We start from the raw sequence: 26,767 nt of genomic DNA on the forward strand, positions 1-26,767 counted from the left end.
GACATAATTATATGTTTAATAAACTATGAGTTACTATTTGCAATATGGTACAATTTATTTTGCTTATTTTCTGTGTAATATTTTGTCTCATAAGGTTGGCACCTTTAAAGCATACAACTTCTTTCCTCTCACATCAGACAAAATTGACATTGTTACATAATTTAGGTCTGTTTATAAAAGAACATTTTAAAGAGAGGCTAAAATATTGAATGTGCTGCTCTAGAGATTAATGTTGGAATTACTACTTTCAAATTTATACTAACAGTTTGGTTCAAAATGGTAAAACATTAGGAACAATAGTGCAAAATTTACAAAATTACCTGAGCAAAACATATGTGGTTCAAGAAATGAAATGAAATTTAAAGAAAAATAAATAAGATGCTGCATAGAAGTGTGTGTGTGGGGGGGGGAGGAAATGGCACAAACACCACAAAGAGATCTAGCATTCCATTTTCAATCAATGCAGAATAACAATTAGAAAAAGTTAAATAGAAAAAGAAAGTTCAAAACAAAAGAACCTAAATAGCAGGGTACAAAAGCAAATTGCATTTAAAATTTAGAGTTCAGAATCAGAGGTCAGTGAAGAATCAAATGGCTTTCTGAACAATTTGGAGAAAAGTCTGAGAAAACTTGGACTTTTCAGTCTTAAAAGGAGGTGAGTTAGCATTGATATCGTCTGGTATTTATAAGGGGTGAATAGTATAAATAAGTTAATAAACGGATATTTGAAAGGATCAAAAGTAAAACATTAGTTGCAACATCAAGAAGCTATTATTTAAATAAATTGTGATTACTACATGGAATGAATTCCCAGCAAGAATGTTACCTAATGAGGACTGTGTGAAAAGGTGGTGGTGTGAATATTTATCATCTGAATTTGTGAACCTGCAGCATTCAATGTGCTGCCCTGTGCTCAGCTGTGTGTATTGATCTCAGTATCTAGATGTCAGCAGAGAGGTCCTGCTTTTGTCATTATGCCTTCTTAAACCCTTTTAAGATGGGATAAATATTCTCAAATGCTTCATAGATCTCCGAACGTACTTTGGCACCTACAGGGAAACAAACATTTTTAATTTCTTTGAGAACTACATCCTGATTATAAATTATAAAACATAAATTGAATAATGCATCAGGAAAACTAAAAAATCAAATAATGAATCAGCAAAACTAAAAAATCTTACATTGATGTTCTCTAAATTTCTGTGATAAAACCAACAGCTAATTCTGCAAAACACTTGCCTTTGGTGGAACATGAACAATGAAAACACGAATGAGGAGCAGAGGTAGGCTGTACAGCCCTTTAAGCCTACACTGCCAATCTACCAGATTTCCATTTTCCTCCTCTGCTATCACACCCCTTGATTACCCCAACATCCAGAATTTGTCAATCCCTGTTTCGAATGAACTTATTGACTGAGCGTCCTCCACTGTCTAGGTTAGAGTACCCATGACTTACCTATAGGTGAAAAGGTTTTCCATCATTTATATTTTTAGATATTTCAGAACATAACCACAGAGTCCTACTTAATTCAACTGATAGTTTAATTTAAGATGAGATTTCAGTTATCTATTCTTAAGCAATCTCTTTGAGAAATAAATACATATTTTCACAGGAAGTTATATTAGAGACTACAGAAGTATAGAATGATTACGATACATTTCTCCAATTCTCATCTGAAGGCCATAATGGAACCTATCTCACACTACATTTACAAAATGCTGGATTCCAGATGCCAACCAAACACAACTTATAAAAAGGATTTTATAATGTTGTTTTAAATTCTTTCTCCTTTTATATCCATGACTTCTTATCCTTCAACCCTCCACCAAGTGGAGCAGTTTACTGTATCCACAAATGTCATTTGATCAAAATTAATGAGTGTCTTTGCATCAAATGCTGACACAATCTGTACAACTAGAATACATAGTCGCTCAGTAACTATACAGTTACTTAAGGAAAGTGAAAAGGAAAATAAGTGAGAGAATGAAAATAGAATCATAATTGTAAATTGCAAGTTTGTAGTAAGGGGATGACCAATACACAGGAGATGGAGGACCTGGCTGCATAACTTTTTTAAACTGGGGAAGAGGATGCTGCAAAACTCTCAATATAAATGGAAAGAGCAGATATGGTAAAAAAAAATAACAGAGAAGGGACATCCTGCAAATTGTGCAAATTGGTAGGTTGGCAGAATGGATAGATGAAATTTAATTCAGGGAGTGTGAAGTACTGCATTTTCACAGAAAATTGGGAGAAAATAACAGACTGTTATTTGAAAGGGTGAGCAGGAACAGAAGGGCCTTAATGCTTATGTTCACAAGTCTTTGAAAGTAGCAGGACTGGGTCAGAAAGCAGTTAATAAAGTTGAATGGATCCTTAGATTTGTAAATTGAGTCAGGAAGCTCTGATAAACTACTGAAAAAAATACAGTTTGAGGACTGAGTCAGGAAGCTCAGATAAGCTACTGAAAAAAATACAGTTTGAGCATAGCTGAAGTTTTACATCTAATTCTGAATACCACACCAAGATGTAAAGATCCTTGAGAAGGTACAGAAAAGATTTATACAGTTGTTCAAAGATGAGGAATTGTATCTGCAAGATTAGACTGGAGAAGCTGGTGGTGTTCTCCAAAGAGCAGTGAATGTCAAGAGAGTCAGGTGTGCATTCCTGGTTCTGAAGGATTAAAAAGAGATAATCTACTAATAATCAGAACACAGACATAAATAATGGATATGAGATATAGGGATGATACAACACTTTTAAAGTAGAAAATTATTACAAAGTGGAACTGAATACCTCAAAAGGCAGTTAGTTAGTCAATATTGGTGCTTTCAAAGGGAATTGGACAAGCAGCAAGGAAACTAAGGTTGAAGTCTGAGGAAAGAGCAGAACAGGAATGAATGGGTTGGTCTGCAAATAGTCCACATGGATGGTAGATCAAATGGCCTCCTTTACTACTGTAATAGGCGTGATTTCAATTATTCTTGTAAAGTGCATGATCTGACCTGCAGCCAAATTGATGTTTCTTATGCAGTACTCGCTATTTTTACTTCAGATCACTGGAAAAAAAATCTACAAAAACTAGACAGCATATGTACAAATACATCTAAATTCACTTTTTTTACATTTATTTGAATCAGAAAAAGATTAATAATTAGATTATCCATCTTTTCAAAAACGAAAATGAAACAGGTGACATGAAACAATATATAAATCCCACTTCAAGGTGAAATAGAATTTGTTAACTACCATAGGCTGTGAGGTACTACAGCGTTTGGCTATATTTTTTATGTGTCTTTCCACCCACATTAGAAACAAGTTTGTTTCAATCTATCCTTCATTAAACAGACACCAAGCAACAAATGTGCTCAATTAAAAACATGAAATTAAAAGTGAATGTACTGAAATTACTCTTAAAAACAATAGATTAAACTTAAAAATGTAACATAATTGTTTTTACCTGTCAAAACAACCTTGCCAGAAACAAATATGAGCAAAACAATTCTTGGCTTAACCATTCTGTAAATAAGACCTGGGAACAATTCTGGTTCATAGCTGAAAGTTAAAATACGAAGAATGAAATTTGTGAATCTGGCAGCCCTGAAATTTAATATTCTTGCAATTCAGCTAAGATTCCTAAAATGTAGATCACAGTTTGCTCATCTTCTTAAGTAGTTATAAGCCATCTGCTCAAACTTAAATCTATCAAAACCAGCTTTGTCTTATAAAATAAGGGCAAAATGGTTTTCTCAAGACACCACTCAATGGGTGACCAATCTGAACCACTAATTCTACAATATTTTCACAGCAGCCTTTGATTTCACAGCAGCCTCCCATCATCCTCTGCTCATTGCTTTGAAAATTTCAGTACAGTCCTGATTTACTGAGTAGCTAATTAAACACAACTATTTATAGCATTGAAAATTAAAGAATGGATAAGCCTTGGAAATTGTTTACTAAGCATTACTGCAGTGGTCTTAAGCTTGCCAATGTATTTTTACTCAGTCGAATCTGAATTTCAATGGTGAATAATTGTACATTGCAATTCAACCAGAGAAATTATTAATTGAAACTCTGATAAGGAAATTAAGTAAATATGCTTTGACGTGAATGTGGCAGTGTGAAATCTCTCACTTGAAAAGAAAGAGAAATTGATTTTATATGTAAAATTAGTTACATATAACCCATTGTCTCTAAATTAACAGATAATCAATGGAAATAAAAATGAATACAATAACAGGAACATCATACATCATATAGAAATCTACAGCACATGTTGTGCTGACCATGTAACCTACTCTAGAAACTGCCTAGAATTACCCTACCACATAGACCCCTATTTTTCAAAGCTCCATGTACCTACCTCAGTCTCTTAAAAGACCCTATTGTATCTGCTTCCATCACCGTCACTGGTACTGGTAATGTATTCCATGCACCCACCACTCTGTGTGAAAAGCTTACCCCTGACATTCCCTCTGTACCTACTTCCAAGCACCTTAAAACTATGTCCCCTTATGTTAGTCATTTCAACCCTGGGAAAAAGCCTCTGGCTAGCAACAAGATTCAAATTCCTCTAACTCTAAAAATTCAAATGTTCCCACTGTTGGAGGGGTAATGTAAACATGTTATATCATACATGAGCATTAGGAGCATGCCTAATGATTATTGGCTTCCTTCAATGCTCCAGCAATGGACACCTTTTGCTCTTGAACCCTCAACCATCACAATACAGGTAAAAGAGATTTTGTTTAATTTGGCATAGACATCGTGGGCCAATTAAGAAAATTGATGCATGCCCTTTACTGGCTGACAATTATGAATAAGTCATTTTGAGTAAGTCACATTCACTGAAAATAAAGCAGTCACGTAATTTTATGCAGTTATGTAATCTCTCTACTTTTAGTGTGTTGTTTCTTATCAGTCTTATGTGCATTTGATACCATTTATTACATTAGTGTGGAGTTGTTACTACATTGAGGGTTTTTGTGTATTTTCCAACCTATGGACATCTATTAAAGTAGAACCCATTTGCCTCCCAGGAATGTGTACAGGTACACGTAAATTCAGTAACTCCATGTTTACATTTCGTTACTACGGTATTTACAAATTAGACTACCATCAAGTGAAATTTTTAAATTTGATAGAACTATTGAGCAAATGATTGGATATTGAGTTGATAGTGACAGACTAAAATAATAAACCAGATTTTGCAGGGAAATATCAGTATTTTCCAAGCACTATTATCGTTAGGATGTATATGTACAAATGGAAATCCTAAACTCATTAGGTGATCTTCACTGATGGTGTCCTGTCTGTGTTGTACTGTTGGAGCCCAGTATCAGAGCACAATATTACAATATTTCCCACATTATTCTTCTAGGGAGTTTACTGTTAAAAATACATCATCACTGCCTACATTAATGTGAATGAAGCTGAATGCTTGCAGTAACATAGGTATTGGGTCATTTATTTTTTAATCAATTGAATTTAGTTGAGAATTTTTAAAAAGTTAACACTTGAACTATCTTCAGCCAACATCTCCAGGCACTGTGAAATACTATCTGCACAAAATCCTCCAAATGCACTGGAAGGATAGTTAACCACCAGTGTCATCTCCTAGACCAACATCCCCAGCGTTGGGTCTCTATGTTATTCTGGTGTCAGTAAATTTATTCAGCATTTCTCAACATCTCAAAAACTATTAAATATCAAAAAAAAATCCAAAATTTTATGTTAAATTATGCAAACATCCTCTTGGACAATCCGTCATGATTGAGTTTTACTTACTTCCACTCTGATTTTGAGAGTGAGGTCATACGCTCTTTCTGGCAGTCTGCCCACTTTGGGCAGAACAATCTGTATACTCCCTGACACCAGAGTACAAAACAGATGCTCATTTCAAAATTACCTCCCGAGTGATTGATTGCTAGGCAGACAGAGAAAATAATTCAAGGAAATTTTCTGCACATCCATCAGATACAACATCCCTACTAACTCCCAGAAACTTCTGGCCATTACCATTCATGGTGGAGGAGATTTGGGGACATTGAGCATATCTAGACAATACACGAGAAGATCATGAAAGTCTTGGGTGACTGCCAGAAAGGGTGTATGACCTCACTCACAAAATCAGAGTGGAATTAAGTAAAATTCAATCATGGCAGATTGCCCAAGAGGATGTTTGCATAATTTAACATAAAATCTTGGATTTTTTTTTTGATATTTAATAGTTTTTGAGATGTTGAGAAATGCTGAATAAATTTATTGAAGTTTGGCAGCCAGTTAATCCAGAGGTGGTGGATTAGTTGACCAATGAATTTTTCTTGATTTTTGTATAAGAGTCTTATTTTCTCTCCTCAGATTATGACAGTATTTACTTGCACAAGGATGGAATGTCTCACAGGAATCTCAAAATAAGTAGTTGACCATTCGGGGTACAAGATGAGAAGAAATGTATTCATTTAAGACCAACAGAATCTCAGTCAGGATATGTTTCCCAACACAGATCAATAGATTATTGGAAATAAAGGGAATTTAGGGAAATACAATTACTATAGGAAAGGCAGCCAGGTGCAAGAAACTGAATGCCCTACTCCTGTTTCTATTTCTTAAAAATGTTTCAATTGCCAGGATATCTCTTTTCATTAAAATAAAATGAAATCATACTGAATAACAAATATAAATATTAGGAAGTGCAAAATCAAGGAAAGCTTTACTATTGCCCTTTTGAAAGTAATAGCATTACATTTTAATGATATTAAAATTTTAAACAAAGCAACGTTAAAGGGGAAGTTTAAAGCAAGAATACTTAATACATGGCTTCAATCATTTTCAGAACATCCCTTTCCACATTACTGGTCCAGTGCCTCTCCTTTTACATATATGAAATATTTTATTTAAATAAAAACATTTCCTTCCTGGGGTGCGACCTTGGCAATTCCAGAATATTAACTTTGTGTATATTATTAAATATCCATTCTAAGAAGTTGGGAATCAGCAGTATTAAATTCTGAGGTTTTGGTAAAATTAACAATTCCTGGACTAGAGTGTGGGAGTTTTGGAATTCAGTAGGGCCATATGAATTTTTGTCATCTTTGTGTTTGCAAGTTACTTTGAGTGATTATTTTTCATTATCATTACAAAGTAAATATAGTACTCCTAGTAGTCTGATCTGAAATACCAAGCTGGAACTTGCTTAATCTAGGTATCTCATTGCGTGTACCACTTTATATTTCTTACCATAATATTTATTTGCATTATTGTAAATTAAGCCATTCCATGTACCTCAATGAGAAATTTCAGGATTATTTGTTATTCTTATAGTTTATTGTGATTATATAGGAATTTGTAGATATCCTCAACATGTATATACTTTCTTCATGCCAAATTACCTGATTTAAAAACCAAAGTGATAATGGTAGCTGGTGTTAGTGCTTCATTATTTTCCTAGCAACTTCTAATCTGTAGAATTAGTGCTCCCAAAACATACAGTTCTAAATTACAAGTATAATAATGCAATGATTGAACTGCACAAGTTTTTAAGATTAGAGTCATCTGCAAGCAAAAGTATGCATTAATACTTTAATTGCATCAGTTGCAAAATCCTCTGTTGGATGTATGTTTATTAAGTAAAAGGTATGTGACAACTTTTCAAATTCAGTCACCAGTGTGGTTATTCTGTGCAACTCACTTCAGTTTGTTCTATGGCAAAAAAATTATTACTTCATGAATTAAATTCTTTGGAAAACTGATCAAAAACAGTGATTAAAATTTAGTAATTGATGACATTAAAGTAGAGCAGTTTGATCATCTGAAGCTTTATGGGAGCAATGTTTGACATTTAAGGCAAAGTTAGCACTTGTTACAAAATACTGCGCATCCAACGCAATTCATTGCTAAATTACTGGATGAGGGGAGGGCTTCTCATGAGTTTACAAACCTGGATGGTTGTCCGGTTTTTAAAATCATCGAAAGCCCTCCAAAATATGATAGTTATATTCACATCAAGAAAGAATAGCTACAAAACAAAAATACTCAAACCTGGTAGCAGCTATAAAGAAATCTAAAGACTTTAGGATGTGTTTACCCTCAGTATAAAAATCTATGCTCCCATTAATGGGATTATCTACTAGTAATTGCAAAGCCCGAATAAAAAAAATTTAAAGATCACTTTATTAATATACCAAAAAAAATCATGCTTGTGAGATTTAGTGGAAACAGTATCAGTTGTCTGTTCAGCTGGCAAACATACTTAATGTCCAGGAAAAAAAAGCAGCAAGAGATTTTCTTCTCCTCTGTGGTCTCTGCTGCTTTCTGACTCTTCAACCATGTGCTCACACAGACTCACTCTTGCTTGTGTCCCTCCTCCTTCCCTTTGTCCCATGGTCCACCTTCCTCTCCTATTACATTACTTCTTTTTTAGCCCTTAACCTCTTCTCTGCTTCTGACTTCATTCCCCCTCCTCCACCCACTTTCCCTCTCACCGGGTTTCACTTATCTATCAGCTTGTACTCTTTCCCCTTCTTTTCCAGTCCTCAGTCCAAAACATCAACTCATTATTCCCCTCCATATATGCTGCCTGACCTGCTGAGTTTGCCAGCAGAGTGTGTGTGTTGCTCCGGTATTCCAGTAGCCATTTTGCTTAATTTCTGCAGCTGACCATGATATTTTAAAGGTTTACATGTGTGGATCCCCATTTCTTTGGAGTTTCACAGCTTCTGGCTTTAAACCATTTGGAAATATTCAGTTCTAAATTCTTTGTTAACCATGCTCTCCTAATTACCTACACTAAATGCCGTTTGCCATGTTTCAATCCTTTTGGTTAATTTCAAAGTCAAAGTAAACCTATTATCAAACTACGTACACAGGTCACTGTATACTACCTTGAGATTTATTTTGATGCAGGGATTTACCAGAAAATAATGAAATACTATAGAATTTATGAAAAACTATATTTAAACAAAGACTGAAACAATATGCAAAAGACAACAATTTTGCGTAAAAATCCCTCTAGGTTGTGGAATCAGTTCAGAATTGTTGTGCGCGAAGTTATCCACACTAGTTCAGAAGCTCGATGGTTGTTGGTTAATAATTGCTCCTGAACCTGGTGGTGTAGGACTTCCTGCCCGATGGTAGTAGCAATGGTAGATATTTATTAATATTTCTGGAATTGCATACTTCCATCTACACCATTGATAATATCACCTATCCTTGTCTGAATGAAAACATCACATATATAGTATTCTATCCTAAAAAGTGAGTTGTTTATGTTGATGAATACTTGCAGCCCCAACACATCTGCATGGGGCCCTACTGGTTGCATACCAAAAATTAGAGTATTTGAGCAGTATCTTTGTTGTCACCAGTTGCTCAGCCAATTTCTTTGAGGTCATGAAGTTAGTTTCACAAAGTATGTAATGTATAACTTTATTTAATGCTGTCTAGAATACAGTATCAACAACATCCACAGACATTGTTTAGTCAACTTTCAATAATAATGTTTCTTTCGGCATGACATGGCTTTCTGAAAGCCTTTTAAAAGTTTTTGTCCTTAGTTATGCACTTTGGTAATATGCTACCAATAGATATTAGGGCAAGTAGTCAATAATTCCCGTGTTTCCCTCCTTCATCAATAGAAAAGCATCAAGCACAATTTTCCAGTTAAAAAGATATATGGTCATGAGTACTTCGAAAAATTAATAAGGAGTGGGGGAAAACACAGTTTTTAACACAGTTTTTTGTTAAAAACTGAATGGATTTTAATTTATGAGATTAGTTTCACAATCAACAGTCTCTGAAGGTAATAACCTAATGATCCAAAATTGGATCAATCTAGTTGGTTTATGAAATAAAGTGAAATAAATAAATATCTATTGCTACCACATATATCAGAGATCCATTATGGTGCTCTTGGCCTAGGGCAATATTTTTTATTAAAAAGAAATTAATACATTTACCAATGTGTTCAGACAGCTTGCTAACTACAGCCATGTTATTTATATTTGTTTGGCCAATGAAAATCATTACATCTTTGGAGCTTGCATTTACCGCATATTCTACCCTCAGCTGATTGAATTGGTGCCCTCATTACTGAAAATACATTCCAGTTTTTAAATCAGGTATCAGTAGACTGTATTTTGAAAAAAAATTACAGCAGTAATTAATATAACTATATGTAATGAAAGTCTAGTTTTAAATAAAGTGACTCCCATCTAATTTTTATCCTTAATTTAATTTCCCTCACTACACCAAAAGATTTATTGTACTGTAAATCAAATCCTGAACTTCCCATTTCTCTAGCAACTTTCTACCCATCACTCTTCCTACTTTATTCTCCTGGAATCCACCATTCTTATTTTATCTTCAGATTCCAATTTCACCAAGAATACTGGAATAGATTGCTAATCTTGCTTTTCCTCTCTCTCTTCTTTAAAGTTCAAAGTACAAAGTAAGTATACTATATACCATCTTGAGATTTGTCTACTTGCAGGCAGTCACAAAACAAAGAAACCCAAAAGAATGCAGTAAAAAAAAGACCATCAGACACCAAATGTGCAGGAAAAAATAAATCGTGCAGACAATGAAAGTAAGAAATACCATTCAGAACCGAAACTCACGGAAGTGAGGCCACAGTCAGGAAGCCAGTCATCACTGCAACTGATCTAGAAGCACGTTAGCCACAGGACACAGCCTCAGTTCAGTACAGAGGCAAGTAAAGCTCATAGAGCAGTCGACTAACACCGCCCCGTCTCTCACCACTGGGTCCAACACCCTGACCTTTACAATGTGGCCTGGCAGGTACACCATTCAAACCTCAGCTTGGTGCTCTATCTTGGTATCAGGCCCCGCCACCTTGACTCTGCCTATTGTTGGTTCTACTGCTTTGAATTGCCTCCAAGTCACCCCCCCCCCAACCCACGGAAGTTTGTGTTGGACACTAATCAACAAAAAAAAAGACTCTTTCGTGTCAAAGTGAAAACAGATCTCTCCAAAGCGATCTAAATTAATTACAAATATAAAACAAAACTAATTGATTGCAAAAGTGTTCACCCCCTTCAAGTCAGTATTTAATAGATGCACCTTTGACAGTAATTACAGCCTTGAGTCTGTGTGGACAGGCTTCAGACTCTGCAATTTTCCCCCATTCTTCTTTACAAAACTGCTCAAGCTCTGTCAGATCACATGGAGATCATGAGTGAACAGCCCTTTTCAAGTCCAGCCACAAATTCTCAATTGGATTGAGGCCTAAACCCTGACTTGGCCACTCCAGGACATTAACTTAATTGTTTTTAAGCCATTCCCGTGTAGCTTTGGCTTTATTCTTGGGTTCATTGTCTTGCTGGAAAACAAATCTTCTTCCAAGTCACAGTTTTCTTGCAGACTGCATCACATTTTCCTCCAGGATTTCCCTGTATTTTGCTACATTCATTTTACTCTCTACCTTCACAAGCCTTCCAGGGCCTGTTGCAGTGAAGCATCCCGTCAGCATGACATAGCCACCACCGTGCTTCAAGGTAGAGATGGTGTCTTTTTGCTGATGTGCGGTGTTTGGCTTACTCCAAAGATAGAGTTTAATCTGATGGCCAGAAAGCTCAATTTTGGTTTCATCAGACCATGGAACCTTCTTCTAGCTGACGTCAGAGTCTCCCACATGCCTTCTGGCAAACTCTAGCTGTGATTTCATGTTTTTTTTCCCCCCCAACAGTGGTTTTCTTTTTGCCACTCTCCCATAAAGCTGCAACTGGTGAAGCACTTGGGCAATAGTTGTTGTATGCGCAGTGTCTCCCATCTCAGCCACTGAAGTTTGTAACTTCTCCAGAGTCACCATAGGCTTGGTAGCCTTCCTCACCAGTGCACCCCACTTCTTGCAAGGTCATTCAATTTTTGAGGGCAGCCTGTTCTAGGCAGTTTTACAAATATCATTTCTTGATGATTGACTTAACTGTAGTCCAAGGGATATTCAGTGATTTGGAGATGTTCTTGTATCCATCTCCTGACTTGTGCTTTTCAATAACCTTTTTGCAGAGTTCCTGGTGTATTCTTTTGTCTTCTGGTGTAGTTTTTGCCAGGATATTAACTCAACAGCATTTGGACCTTCCAGATACAGGTGTATTTTTACTACAATCAATTGTAACACCTTGACTGTACACAGGTCTCCAAAAGCAGATCTTCATTTAACTGATTATGGGACTTCTAAAACCAATTGGCTGCACCAGTGATAATCTGATGTGTCATATTAAAGGAAGGTAAATACTTATGCTGTCAATTATTTTGTGTTTTATATTTATAATTGAGATCACTGTAGAGATCTGTTTTTACTTTGACATGAAAGACTTTTTCTGTTGATCAGTGTCAAAAAAGCCAAATTAAATCCACTGTGATTCAATGTTGTAAAACAATAAAACATGTAAACTTCTGGGGGGTGGGGGTGAATACTTTTTATAGGCACCGTACAGGCTCTTGATTGCAATGACCATTTCAGGAAAAGGTGTGATTAATAAGGTAATTAATAGTTAGTTGTATTTGCTGCCAGCAAGTCATCACTGTGCTTCACCGATGCTACCTTAAACTGGAAGGACTTAGAATTTGTTTAGTTTTGATGAGATGTACATTGGAATATTTTAGTTGTTTAGGTGAAAAATATTTAAAGCACATTGCTGTAATTTTGATCTCACAGAAGGAACACAGAATTATTTAACAAAGGGTTGTTATATTAAAAAAAAGACAAATTGATCCTCTCTTTCTTTCACCATTGCTGTCTTTAGACTTGTAGAACATTGTGGTACCACCGCACCCTGTGTATTTTATAAAAAAATAATTTAAAATGAATCCATTTAGACTTGAAAAAATGTACAGGATAGCCAGTTCTGAAGTATTATTTGTGTACCTGCTGAATTGTTGATGTGTAAGAACCAAACCTTCTAATCTTATTGGAAATTTCACATCACAACTTCCAACCATGTTCTGGATTTTAAAATCAAGAAATTTTGCTGGAAATCCAAGTTTCTGAACAATACGAGCATATTTCCTAGCTGCTAATCGAGACTGTTCTTCACTGTTAGGTTGAATAAAACAAAAAAGATTCAATGTTAATTAAAATCCTGTACATTAATCACATGCAACTTACCACAAGTGATCTTATATTTTAATGATTTATCAGAAACAGGATACCATGCCTTTTAGCTCCCGTGCAAACCATCTTGCCTGAACTGAAGATTAGAGCTGTAGTTCTGGGTTCTCGAATTCGCATTATCACTGCAGCAAACCGCTATTTTTAGGAACAAGTCAGTAAACATAAAATTAGATCAAAATTATAACAGACTAATTGTTTAGTGGCAAAGGCAATATCAATTTTCACTTTACAAGGTCTTGCCAAGTGTGCAGAAAGCTTCTTTATCTAAAACTTACAAAAAGCTTACATATATTTTGTCGATTGTAATTACATTATACGTGAACCTGACAAAAATAAAAGCAACGGGCAAGTTAGAAGCGTTTTGGAAAGGAGTCCCATAGTTTTCTTTTAAAAATCTACTCTAATGAGAAAGGCATGTGAACTTACTTTATATTTTATCTGTTTAGAATAATCTCAATTTTTGTAGCCCTTTGCAAGAATATCTTCTCTTCTACCGGCATTAAATTTTCTAGCAAAAATTCAATTTCTATTATCTATTTTTCCCCTTCAATTTCTGACATCAAAGACTTGCTTAATTCCAACGGGAGGAATTGCCTCCTCCTGATGCAGGGTCTCGGCCTATAACATCGGCTGTTTATTCCTTTTCATAGATGCTGCCTAACCTGCTGAGTTCTCCCAGAATTTTGTACGTATTACTCAGGAATTGCCTTCTATTAGCTACAATGGTCATTATTCACTCAATGCCAAGGTACTTGTGAAGCATGATTCTAGCCTTATATAATGCCTATACATTATCATTTCCAAAAGATTGATTTGTGATGATCAGAAGAGAAGTATGAATGATATTTCCTTTTCTTCAACACTCAGAAAAAAGCTCTTGTGACAATCTACCCATTTTCATTTAGGTAAGCAGGATCTGCGATATTTCTGGTACATATGGTGTTGTGGCATATAGTTTATTTTTCAATGCACATTTGGTAGAAAATAAGCAAAGTGGTCACTATCCCCCTTTCTGAATACTTGTTAAGAAAACTTGCATTTCCTTTCTATTTCCTATGTGTGATGGAAGCTGATTGAGGAAACTTAATATTGTGTGATTACATTCACTCTTTAGTGGAAGCAAAGCAGCACAATGCATGTTCATGAAAGAGTAAGCAGCTGTAACTTGGTTAACTCTAGAGATGAGTGGATTAGCCCGAGGAGCAATTGAGTCACCTGGGACTATAGTACCTGGAATTCAAAGAATAAGAGTGGATTTTATAGAAATATATGAAATTATGAGGATAGGCAAGAAAGGTTGGAAAGTTACTTCTACTGGTAGGAAAGACTAGAAATGGGGACATTGCCTTGAGGTGGAACTGTTTTTTCCCCCCATAGGGAATCTGTGGAATTCTCTGCCCAAGGAAACAGAAGGTACTTTATTGAATACATTTAAGACACAATGAGATATATTTTTGCAAAGTAAGGGAATTAAAGATTATGGGGAAAAGGCAGCTAAGTGGAGCTGAGTCCATGGCCAGATCAGCCATGATTTCATTGAATGGTGGAGCAGGCTCGATGGCCCAGATAGTCTACTCCTGCTCCTATTTTGTTATGTTCTTAGCTACAGACAGAGAAGCCGCTAGCTTCACCTTTTACTGATGTTTATCAGTAAACATCAGTTATTAAATCAGATGTGCCCATCTACTGCTTCCCTGGCAACGATTCTACCTTCCATGAGAATTCTCCGCTGTCATCCTGATTGTTGTTTTCATCTCATCTCAAGCGGACACTTGAGAAAACAAAATGCTGTGAGAATGGAGCAGTGTACCCTGATGCCTGAGATTTTAATCAGGCTCGCTTGAAGAAGTCTCTGTCAAACTATTTTCAGCACATTACCTGCAATACTAAAGGACTCAACACACCTGACTACTGCTTATACCACAATCAAGAATGTCTACAACTCCATCCTTCGCCTGCACTTTGGTAAATCCATGCACCTGGCTGTGCTTCTTCTGCCCTTGTGTAGACAGAGACTAAACAGCACACCACCGATGAAGAGACCTACGAAGTCCTGACGAAGGGTCTCGGCCCGAAACGTCGACTGTACCTCTTCCTAGAGATGCTGCCTGGTCTGCTGCATTCACCAGCAACTTTGATGTGTGTTGCTTGAATTTCCAGCATCTGCAGAATTCCTCGTGTTTGAGACCTATGAAGAGCTGGAGGGTAAAAGTGGAGGAGTGGATTCAGGGTCAGTGGATTGGAACGTTTTCAAGGATTTGTCATTGGACCTAAATAAGTATGCCAGAGTCATCACCGACTTCAGAAGGCCATGCATAGACAACTATAAACCCACTGGAACATTTCAGGCCTTCCCCAAACAGAAGTCCTGGAGATACCAGGAGATTTATAATCTGCTAAGGGCTAGACTGTGGCATTTAGGACTGGTGACCCAGAGTCCAGGTATGACCTCTGGAAGCCAGTATGAGTGCAAGAAGGCAATTTCAGACTAAACCAGAAACACAGAAGGATGCACAACAGCTGTGCCAGGACGTGCACAATATAACTCCGTACAAAGCAACATCAGGCAGCATAGGTGGCAATGACTGATCACTCCATGATGAGCTCAGTGCAATTTATACTTGTTTTGATAGACAGAATTATTACACACCCACACGAGCCTTCTAAGCTCCCCTTGACCACCAAAGGGAGGAACTATTGTGTATTCCCGTGTCTCCTGATGATCCTTTGGTCTCAGTGTCTGGAGATGATGTGTGGGCTGCCTTCAAGAGTGTGAATCCAAGGAAAGCACCTGGTCTGGACGGGGTACCTGGCCGAGTACCGATCGACCCTAATGAAGTACTTTGAAAGGTTAGTTATGGCACAAATCAGCTCCTGCCTCAGGTGACCTGGATCTATTTCAGTTTGCCTACTGTTACAACAGGGCAACTGCAGATGCAGTTCCTCTATCTCTTCGCTCTGTTCTGAATGATCTGGACGACGGGACCTCAAGCACCAAGCCGCTGCTCATTGACTGCAGCTTATCAATCCATCCAAGCTCATCAGCAAGCTTTGCCACCTTAGCCTGTGTCCCCCTCTTCAGTAAGGATCGGAAACAGCATCTCCCCCTCACTGACCACCAACACAGGTGCACCTCAGGGCTATGTGCTTCGTCTTTTGGTCACTCGCTATACACATGACTGTGTGGCTAAACACAGCTCCAACACCATCTTCAAATTCATTGATGATACTACTGTTTTCGGAAGAATCAGAGGTGGTGATGAATCAGTTTACTGGAGCGAGATAAGATACCTGGTTGAGTGGTGCTGCAAAAAAAAAACCTCTTGCCCAACAACAGCAAAACTAAGGAGCTGATTGTTGACTTCAGGAAAGTGATGGAGGGTCAATATAGGACCGTTTACACTGGGGGATCAGCAGTGAACAGAATCAGCAGCTTTAAACTCCTGGTTGTTAACATGTTGCATGGCCTGTTCCTGCACCCAGCACCCAGCACATAGATGCAATTAGAGGCAAACATATCAGAATCTTTACTTCCTTAGCAGATTGAGGTGGCTTGGCTTGTCAGATTCAGAAGTCTGACTTGTCACCAAACACTAACAAGCTTCTACAGATGTACAGTTGAAAGTATTCTGACTGGTTGCATCATGGTCTGGTATGGCAATTTGAATGCATAGGAATATAAAAAACTGCAGAGTAATGACCTTTGCCCAATATATTATGAGCACATCCCTTTCCTATCACTGGTAGCATCTACAAGAGGTGCCACAACAAGAAGGCAACATCTATCAAAGATCCTCATCATCTGGGCCATGCAATCTTTTCACAGTTACTGTTGGGCAGGAAGTGCAAAAGCTTGAAGTCCCACAGTATCAGGTTCAAGAACAGCTATTTCCCTTCAACCATTCGGTTCATGAACAAACCAGCAAAGCCCTTATCACCACTAGAGTTTAGCAACAGTGACTATTCTGAACACTTTGCATGAAAGTAAATAGTTTTTTTTGTTCTAATTATGTTTACTTATAATTAGGTTATAATTTGTTTAATTTATGTTTTTTCTTGTGAATCCTGCTTTATGTGCTTGTGATGCTGCTGCAATCAAGTTCTTCACTGCACCTCTGCATACATGCACTTGTGCACATGACAGTAAACTCGATTTCAATGCACTTGTGCACATGACAGTAAACTCGATTTCAATGCACTCGTGCACATGACAGTAAACTCGATTTCAGTGCACTTGTGCACATAACAGTAAACTCGATTTCAGTGCACTCGTGCACTTGACAATAAACTCAATTTCAGTGCACTCGTGCACAATAATAAACTATTTCAATGCACTCGTGCACAACAATAAACTATTTCAATGCACTCGTGCACATGACAGTAAACTCTACTTCAGTGCACTCGTGCACTTGACAATAAACTCGATTTCAACTTCTCATTTCTAGATGCTTTGGTAAACTTTTTTGTCATATTAACTTTTGATACAATACAAACAAGATTAAAACTGACTGAAAGGAGATGATGAGAGCTCAGAGTAGAGCACAAGAGATAACACAAAATGAAAGAGCAGCAGATGGCAAAGACTGCTTAAGTACAATAGTCAAGGCTGAAACCTAAATACTGTGGGAAGAAAAGACAGAGTTGAGTCTGGAAAGTGAGAGACAGCAAGAACTGATAGTAGGGATAGTGGTAAGGAGTGAGAACTAAGATCTGACAGATGGAGGGCAGGGAAAATTAGTATAGCCAAGTTTCAAATCTAAGAACGTTCCCTTTGGTCCAACTCATCCATGATGACCAAGTTTCCCATGTAAACTCGTCCCACTTATCTACATTTGGTCCATAACCCTCTATATTTCCTATCCATGTACTTTTCCAAATGTCTCTCAAATTCTGTTATTGTACCTGCCTCAACTACTTTCCTAAGCAACTTGTTCCATATATGCATCATCTTCTGAATGGTTTCAAGTTGCAACTATTTAGCAATATAATATTCATTAAGCCCACTTTATAATTCTTAGAGGAAATATATATATTAATAAACAGAAATATAGCAATAGAAAAATACCTGGAGAAAACAGTATGTTAGAAAGAGGAAAGGAATCTAGGAACTTTCACAAGTTTGTTAAAAAGAGCTTTCAAGTGAACATGGGTTCTCAGAGTCTGAGAAGGGAGAAGTAAAGGATACATTGAGAAGATGTTAAAATCTGTTTCTAATGAAGTTCTAACAGTTACTTACTAAGTCTTAATAATGATTGGAGGTATTGTAGCTTCAAGAAAAGAATTTTCAAATCCAAAAATTGGTTAGTGGATGTAATTAGTAGGATGGTTAAGTGAGAAACTGTGTATTGAGTATTTCCAGATCTTTCAAAGCTCAGGTGCTGGCATTATGATTATAAATATTCATGAGGTTTTTGGTTTTAAAAAAACTACTGTGGGCACAGATCTAATTAATGGAGAATGATAACAAATAAGCTGCTTTCAGGTTGGAGTGACTTAAACATACAAGTCATAGGTCTCTCTCCCTGTACTCCCTTTAAAATGACATTAAAACAAGGATCAGTGTGAAGGAAATTACTGAATTGTAACCCACACTAGATGGCTGTATGTCATTTCTCCAAGTGTGCTTGCTGGGAATACAACTTATGAATAGAAACTACAGTCTTTAATGCAATATTAACAGGCTAAGTGACTGAGAAGATAGCAGTTAGCATTAAATGTAGGAACTTAAAGTTTTTATAAATGGTAAAAAAAACTATCAAATGTGTATTGAGTCTGTCCCAGCTCCACTGAGTTTGGTTCCGCTCGCCTCACTCCCCAGCACTTCTAGAGCACCTTGCAAATTTATTTAGTCTCAATTACTAATACATACACATTAAATAATTTGAGCAAACAGAGACCAAGACAAATAATGAGGTAGCGTTCATGGATTTATTGTTCATTCAGAATTCTGGTGGCAGAGGGGAAAAAGCTGTTCTGGAAATGTTGAGTGTGTCTTCAGGCTCCTGCATATCTTCCCTGACAGTAGCAATGAGAAGAGGGAATGTCCTAGATCAGGGATTTCCAACTTTTTTTATGCCATGGACACGTAGCATTAACCAAGGGGTCCATGGACCCCAGGTTGGGAACCCCTATCCTAGATGATAGGGTCCTTCATGATGGATCCTGCATTTTGAGGCATCACCTTTTGAAATGTCCTTGATGCTGGGGAGGCCAGTGCCCATGATGGAGCTGGCTGAGTTTACAACTTTCTGCAGCTTCTTCCGATCCTGTGCAGTGGCCCGTCCATACCAGACGGTGATGCAACCAGTTAGAATGCTCTCCACGGTATATCTGTAGAAATTTGTGAGACCTTAATGACATACTAAGTCTTCTCAAACTCCTAATGAAATATAGCCACTATTGTGCCTTCTTTATAATTACATCAATGTGTTGGGCCCAGGATAGATCTTCAGAGATGTTGACACTCAGGAAACTGAAACTGTTCACCCTTTCCACTGCTGATCCCTCCATGAGGAATGGTGTGTGTTCCCTTGACTTACCCTTCCTGAAGTCCACAATCAATTCCTTGGTCTTTCTGAGATTGAGAGCAAGGTTGTTGTTGCAACACCACTCAACAAGCTGATCTATCTTGCTCTTGTATGCCTCCTCATCAGCATCTGAAATTCTGCCAATAGTCATGTCATTGGCAAACTTATAGATGGCATTTAAGCTGTGCCAAGCCACACTCAAACTGTGTCCAAGTTATTAAAGCAGATTAAGGGAAACAGTGGCCATGATACCAACTTCAAGGAACACCACTCCCTCCAGTCCATCAAACACCCCCAAAAAAAGAGAAAATTTCACTCCAGATAAATGAACTAGTCAAGATGGAAAATTATGTCTTGTTCTCTATTACTCAGGAATTAATATACACGAGTAAATTTGTTTGCTGCAAATAGACAGGACTTTGTTAAGTTTACCATACATTTGGAGCACTTTGTGCAGTTTTAGTGTTGATTCCCAATGGATGATCTGTTTTTTGTCTTGGAGATTGAGTCCTACAGATCAATTTGATTAATTATCCTATTCCTCAGCGAGAAGAGATGGAGCTATTTTCCCTTGAGTTTAGAAGTAATCTACTGACCTCCATAAGATTCTGAGACAGATTGTAATAAATGCTGAATTGCTGCATCATCTGGCTAAAACGAAAGAGCATAGTTTTAAATTGTGGTCCCTTTATCTAAGATTTGGAGTATTGTGAATCTTTGGAATTCTCTGCTCCATAAATCTCTGGATGCCATGGCATTGAGCACAGACTCTAGGGATGAGATCAAGATTAAAACTGGATTTCATCCTGATGAGTGAAAGGTGATGCACTTTGAAAATGGTTGGGGTCTAGGAACATTGAAGAGCAGAGCAATCTTGGTGTACAAATTCACAGGTCTCTGAAGATGGCAGGACAAATATCCTGTGAATAGAATTTAAAAGGAAGCTTATGGTGTAGCTTTACAAAACATTTGTTAAGCAATAGCTGAAGTACAATGTAGAGTTCTTGTCACCATACTATATGAAAAGAGCTCAAGAGATTTACCAAGTTGTCTCCTTGGATGGAGCATCTCAGTTATGAGGAGAGACTGAGTAGGCTGGATTTGTTTTCCCTGGAACAGAAGCATCTGTTGGAGGGTCTTGATAGTGATATACTAGACTATGAAGTCCAAGATAGGATAGAAAGTAGGAAACTTTCCCCCCAGAGCAGAACCAGCCAAAACTGGAGGACATACAGTGTTTATGATGAGGGGCAAGAGATTCAGGTGAGATCTCTGAAAGAACTTTTTCCACACAGATGGTGTTGGAATCTGGAATGCAATGTCTGAGTAGGTGATGGAACAAATTCTCTTACAACATTCAAGGCACATCTGGACAAGCAGTTAAATTACTAATGTTCAATGCAAAGAACACAACAGACCAAGTGCTGGTAAATCAAATTTGTCTCCATGGGTACTTAATGGTTGGCCCAGACATAGTGGGCCAAAGGCCTTCTCATTTATGTGCTACAAGGCTCTAGGACTCAAAGAAAGAGAAAGTATCAGGTCTGAAAGTGAATTAAGAGCAACTCTGATCTCATTAATTTACTCAAGACATATGCCTTATCTTTGTAATAGTTACATTATTCATCCTGTTTTGAAGAGCCATGTGATGTAGTACACCGCTGTGGGAGAAACCTAACTCAATATAGGGAAGTGAAAAAGTCAAATTTTAAAAGTTTATACTGCACAAAAAGTATGCAAGATTGACATTAAAGCTAAAGAGAACAAAATTACAAATGTATAACATGACTGAATTAATTTGTTTGAGAAAATTACCTTTGGATTATATTCGGCATTTCTTGCATGAAGAGCAATTCTCTTCAGTTCCAATTTGCAGGCCAAATTAACAGTGGAAACAATATTTCTATAGAGAAGAAAAAAAGCAAAAGGTTATAAGTGATTTACTGTAGTCTGATATTGCAGGATTCTCTTAAGAATTGTATTAAAATGTTATTTCCAGTTTCTGGAATGAAATGTGAGGCTAATACAGACCTCTAATTAATCAGAAGGAGCTAGAGGAGCAAAGTTGAAGACAACTTTTTGGCTAGGGCTGTAATGTCGGAAGATTTCAGTTATTCAAATATTAGTTAGTTGGTAAAATGTGCTAATTGTATTAAAGAAAACTTTTCTTTGCCATTTTCTTAGCAAGTGTGCCAAGAGTGGGAGACATTTAGGATTTAGTTTCAAGGAATGAAACTGAGCAGGTGGAAGGAATGTTAGTGGGAGAGCAATCATAATTCAGTTCATTTGGCATAGATTTATAAAAGACAGAGACAATGCAGAAGTAATTTATGCCACAACACAAGTAAGTTATGGATATGAAAAGTCTTGAGGGAATCTGTGCAAGATTTAGAAAAACAATGCCAGGACTAAAAATTGTGGGTGTGAGCAAAAATAGGATAAACTAGCAAATTTTCATTAGAACAGTGGAGGTAGACAGAAAAGATAAAATATTGGAGCAGAATCAGGCAATGCAGCTGATCAGGTCTGTTTTGCCATTCAATTATTGCTGAGTTTTTTCAACCCCATTTTCTGCCTTCACCCTATAACCCGTCATCCCTTTACCAGTCAAGAACCTATGAATCTCTGCATGAAATACACCCCATGACTTGAACTCCACAGCCCTCCATGGAACAGAGCTGAATTCAGAACAAGAACAGCTTAATGCTATATTGACCTCATTTCACTGTGATCATGGCAGATGGGTTGAAGTTGAAGACTAATCATTTGGGATCAATGAAGAGGAATGGAAATATTACACTATTGTGAGGAATTTAAAGGAGAGATGTGGTCAGAAGGTGAAGGGGGAAGGAAGATCTAGAGGGAAGTTTGCATTTACAGAACTGGTGAAGCTTGCCTTTCTCAGAGCCTAAAGGAAAATGCATTTTTTTCTGTTGGAATGCATGTTGAGGTAAAGCATGAAATGGTTCTGGAGACAAAGAAAGCTTTGAATCAATGCTGCTGGAAAAAAAAGGTCAAGAACATTCATGCAGGAGATCAGGGCAAGTTATCATTCTAGGTCATCTAGGAGTCTGACATGATAATGCACAAAGGATTCCAGTTATCTGCAGTAACAACAAACAACTTTTAATGCACTCCGGATGCTGGTTCGACAGTTTTCATTGGCATATAAGCGATCCACATGTCCAAGGCTCCCTTACGTACAAGAAGCTTTTATAATGGGCTTTATTCCCTGAAGCGCAAGAGAATGAGGGGAGATTTATAGAGATATACAATATTATAAGGGGTATAGATAGAGTAAATACAAGCAGACTCTTTCCGCTGAGATTAGAATTAGAGGTTATAGGTTTAGGAGGAAATGTGAAATATTTAAGAGGAACCCCTGGGGGCAACTTCTTTACTCAGGGCTGCTGAGAGTGTGGAATGAGCTGCCAGTGGAGGTGATGGATTTAGGTTCAACTGCAATTTTTAAGATAAGTTTGGATAGCTACATGGATGGGAAGGCTATGGAGGACTATAGTTTGTTGGCGAGTAGATTGGACTAGGCAGAATAACAGGCCAGTATGGACTGGATAGGCCAGCGGACTTGTTTCTGTGCTGCAGTGCTCTATGACTGTACATCCTGAATCTCATAAGGCCAGGATGCAGTACTTTTGTGGCAGTGCTTTCATGATCTAGTGAGAAAGTTTTATGGGGAATTCTGGCATCAATGTTCAGAAACCAGTTTCAATAGGAATCTGTACTTTCTTACAGCTATTTGGTATTCACAACTGACACTTTTTGAACTGCTAATGGAATTGCAGTCCTCACTGTCAGCAACGACTGAATAAGGATCCAAACCATAAACTTAAAACAAGTCTTGTCAAAGGACCATTTAGTTTGGAAAAATGAGTTGACAGTAAGCCGGTTTACTGAATGTTCTACCTTGGAGACAAAGCACGGTGGTTTATGCCATGGTTAGAAAAATCAAGAGGTAAATTCAAGCACAAAACAGTATAGCATGAGCACAATAGAAGTAGTACTTCAGAAATTCATGATAAACAAAGTGCCCTAGAAAATAAGTACAGGTTCTCTACTTATTGTATTATTGTATTACACAAAGAGGTAGTTTTGAAGAGATAATCTTGCTAACAAAGATACTTACTGTAACTGGGGACATATTCCAGAACTTTCTACTGGGGTCATTGGTGTTACAGGGGTCATAGGGGTCATTGGTACTCGGCAAATTGATGATGATTCATTATCAATTGGAGTGGCAATTCCTTCATTTGTTGATTGGCATGGCAATTGGCTAATGTTTTCAGGTCCAAGTGTAGTAATACCATCATTATTATTATTAACATCTGAGAGCAGTTGGCTCTGCTTTATCATTTGTTGCTCTGTTGTATAACTGTTTCCCCCATCATCATTTTGCTGGTCCTGGTCATCAGTGAGAAAGCTGAGATCTGCTGAAGTAAGCTCCGCAGATAATTCCTGAGGTTGGAGAAGCTGAGGAGCGTAACAAGACTCCTGAATTGCTAGGTCTGAATCATATGGAATCATAGGATCAAAGACATGGGAATTATTTGTTGGGAGATCATCCTAAAAAATAAATTTACATAAAACATGTTAAAGAGTAATCATATAATACCACATCATCCTCATAAGACTAAGTGATAATTGGTTGTTGCTTACATCTTTAGGCTTAGGGACATCCTTTAAATTCACTTCATTTTACTAAAAACAGATTGCCTGTAAACTCCCTCGATCACCAAAACCTTTAATGAACCACTATGTGCTCAATATCGATCAAGCACTACATCTTGTATTTAAACTCATATGCCCAAGGAGCACCAAACCCACAACCATTCCTGCTCTTCACTAAGTGGTTATTTCTGCAAGTAGCTTGTGGTGTAGTTGTTCAGCAAGGGACAGGATCCGTACGTTCTACCCTCCACTGTTAAATAGCCTTTCAAAACTCAACAGGGCAATTTACAAATAGATACTTGCTTCATGTACTAGAATTTGTGGATATCATCTCACAAGTACATTTTAGAAAGGAAGGCGAAAGAAAAGTGTTTTCTCAGTGTAATTAATATTGTTACAATGGCAAATAGGATCAAATTTCACACACACAGCAGGAGGTGAAAGACTTTTTTTTTCCTGTTAGTTAGGGAAAGAATATTGTCTAAAGCACCAGGAATAAAAGTAGACAAAATCCATTCTACTAGCTCTCTTTCAGGTCCATTCCAAGTGAGTAACTACCAGTGATGTCCTGTGTTTCTCCACCTGCCATACCAATAGCTACCACAGGACAGAAAAATAAATCATGAATAATACCAAACAACTATTCATAAACTTGAAAAACAAAGTTTAAAATCACCTTGCACAACTTAGAAAGTAACAGCTAATATGTTTGTTGCAAGACACAAATCTTCTATTCTGGAGTAGAACACTTCACTTGAACCTGCTCAGTAACATCTGTGGCAGGGTTAGGTAGGGTGATGACGTCAATTTACATCGTGGGGGGCTATTGATTTAGCCTGAGGACTACCCATCCAGCTGAAAGATTCATCCTCAGTTCTAGCAAGTTTAAGGTCTTTTCACGCAAACAGTCGGCAAGATGTACTTTATGAAGTCCTTCAGTTAGTTACAAGAATTGCAAATCAGGGAGGTCAGGTAAAATTTCTATGGGTTCCAGCACATGTAGGGGTGAAGGGGAATGAGAGGGTGGATGAGTTGGCAAAGAGGGCGTTAAAGAAAGAAAATGTGGAAATGCACATTAGTATCAGTAAAGCAGAGGTTAAGTGTGTAATCTGGGAAAAAGTCAACCGAATGTGGCAAGAAAGATGGGACAGGGAGGGGAAAGGGAGGCATTTATATCAAATACAAAAGAGTGTTGCAGTTGCTAGGGTAGGTAATGGAAACAGAAGAGAGGAAATTGTGTGGACTAGGTTAAGGCTGGGGCATTGTGCATTAAACAAAACATTGAAAATAATAGGGAAACACCAGACAGGATTGTGTGAGGAATGTCAGGAAGAGGAGTCAGTAGAACATGTAGTTTTGTGTTGCAGGAAGTATGGGATACAGAGATAGATGATGAGAAATAAATTAAGGGAGTTGGGGGTGCAGGAATTCATATTAAAAGGGTTGCTGGGCATGGGTGAGAGAGCACAAGTCCGGGTATTTTTAGCGTTCTTAAGGGGTACAGGGGTTTTTTATAGAATATGACGAATAAACAGGAATAGGATACTAGGATGGTCAAAGATAGGAGGGTGAAGTGTAGGTTTGTATATATATATATGTGTGTGATTGGGTGAAGGGATTTAGAATGTATGTCTAGTGCACATTCCGGAGCAGAGGGTGGCGGTAATGCACCTTTAAGCTGGATGCCAACCGCCGTAAAACAAGATACAGACAGACAGATTTTTTTTCTTTAAGAAAGAAACTTCTATTAGAACAACAGGAACAAAGTTGGCAATGAGTCTTTAACTGTATGAATAATTAAAGCATCTTTTGCAGATATTTAGATAGTGGAAATGATAGTTTACTTTATAAGACCGATGTCAAAAAGAATTCATTTTTAAAAAAACCGATTAAATTCGGTATCCAATTCCGATTCTGAACTACAGAAACTGAAAAAGGTGTACCAAAAAATACACAAAACTAGAATACAGTGTTTAGCCAGTTTTCCTTTCTGCTGCCCACCTTAAACTTGATCTTTAGCAGCTTTAAAATGTCTTATGCCCAGGTAGCAAGTGGTAGCAAAAAAAATCGAACTATAACATAATGAGCTTCTCCATTCAGCGAATTGGTAGAAGGATAAAAATGTGATTTCGGTTTGGGATACACTACTGCCCGACAAGTAGCACATACAAATGACGTTCATGTTCTTTTTTAAACGTGATATTTCATATGTAAAAACTTAGAGAATAGGAACGAAATGAAACCCATCGTGCAATTAGTTTTATTACAAGAGAGAAATTAACTTACATTTTCAATAGATTGATCAAAATAACTCTCCAATGTTGACTCCATAATGACTTTGTTTAGTTAGCTGGGCTCGCAGTAAAGGAAAACCTTTACCCAGAATTGCTCTCGACGTCTTCAATCCACCTCAGGTGGCCT

General features: G+C 37.4%; 1 protein-coding gene across 1 annotated transcript; it reads right to left on the reverse strand.

The window, feature by feature from the left end:
- On the reverse strand, positions 1 to 26,767 carry tbpl2 (TATA box binding protein like 2). Its single transcript, XM_063066572.1, has 7 exons — positions 26,633 to 26,767; positions 23,805 to 24,241; positions 21,476 to 21,563; positions 13,177 to 13,268; positions 12,888 to 13,055; positions 3,462 to 3,556; positions 1 to 1,049 (listed from the first exon to the last, which is right to left on the reverse strand). Exons 1-7 carry the CDS (start codon positions 26,675 to 26,677, stop codon positions 973 to 975), a joined length of 1,002 nt encoding a protein of 333 aa, XP_062922642.1. The 5' UTR covers positions 26,678 to 26,767; the 3' UTR covers positions 1 to 972.

Source organism: Mobula hypostoma, chromosome 1 (genome assembly GCF_963921235.1).
Source record: "Mobula hypostoma chromosome 1, sMobHyp1.1, whole genome shotgun sequence".
Taxonomy (NCBI): Eukaryota; Metazoa; Chordata; class Chondrichthyes; order Myliobatiformes; family Myliobatidae; genus Mobula; species Mobula hypostoma.

What these genes read in the sequence shown, in the direction of transcription:
- tbpl2 (XM_063066572.1), bottom strand. Translation starts at nt 26,677, where the DNA reads ATGGAGTCAACATTGGAGAGTTATTTTGATCAATCTATTGAAAAT. An exon ending in GGAATATGTCCCCAGTTACA is followed by an intron (nt 21,564 to 23,804) that starts GTAAGTATCTTT and finishes TCTTCTCTATAG; the next exon opens with AAATATTGTTTCCACTGTTA. An exon ending in GTTTGCACGGGAGCTAAAAG is followed by an intron (nt 13,056 to 13,176) that starts GCATGGTATCCT and finishes TCAACCTAACAG; the next exon opens with TGAAGAACAGTCTCGATTAG.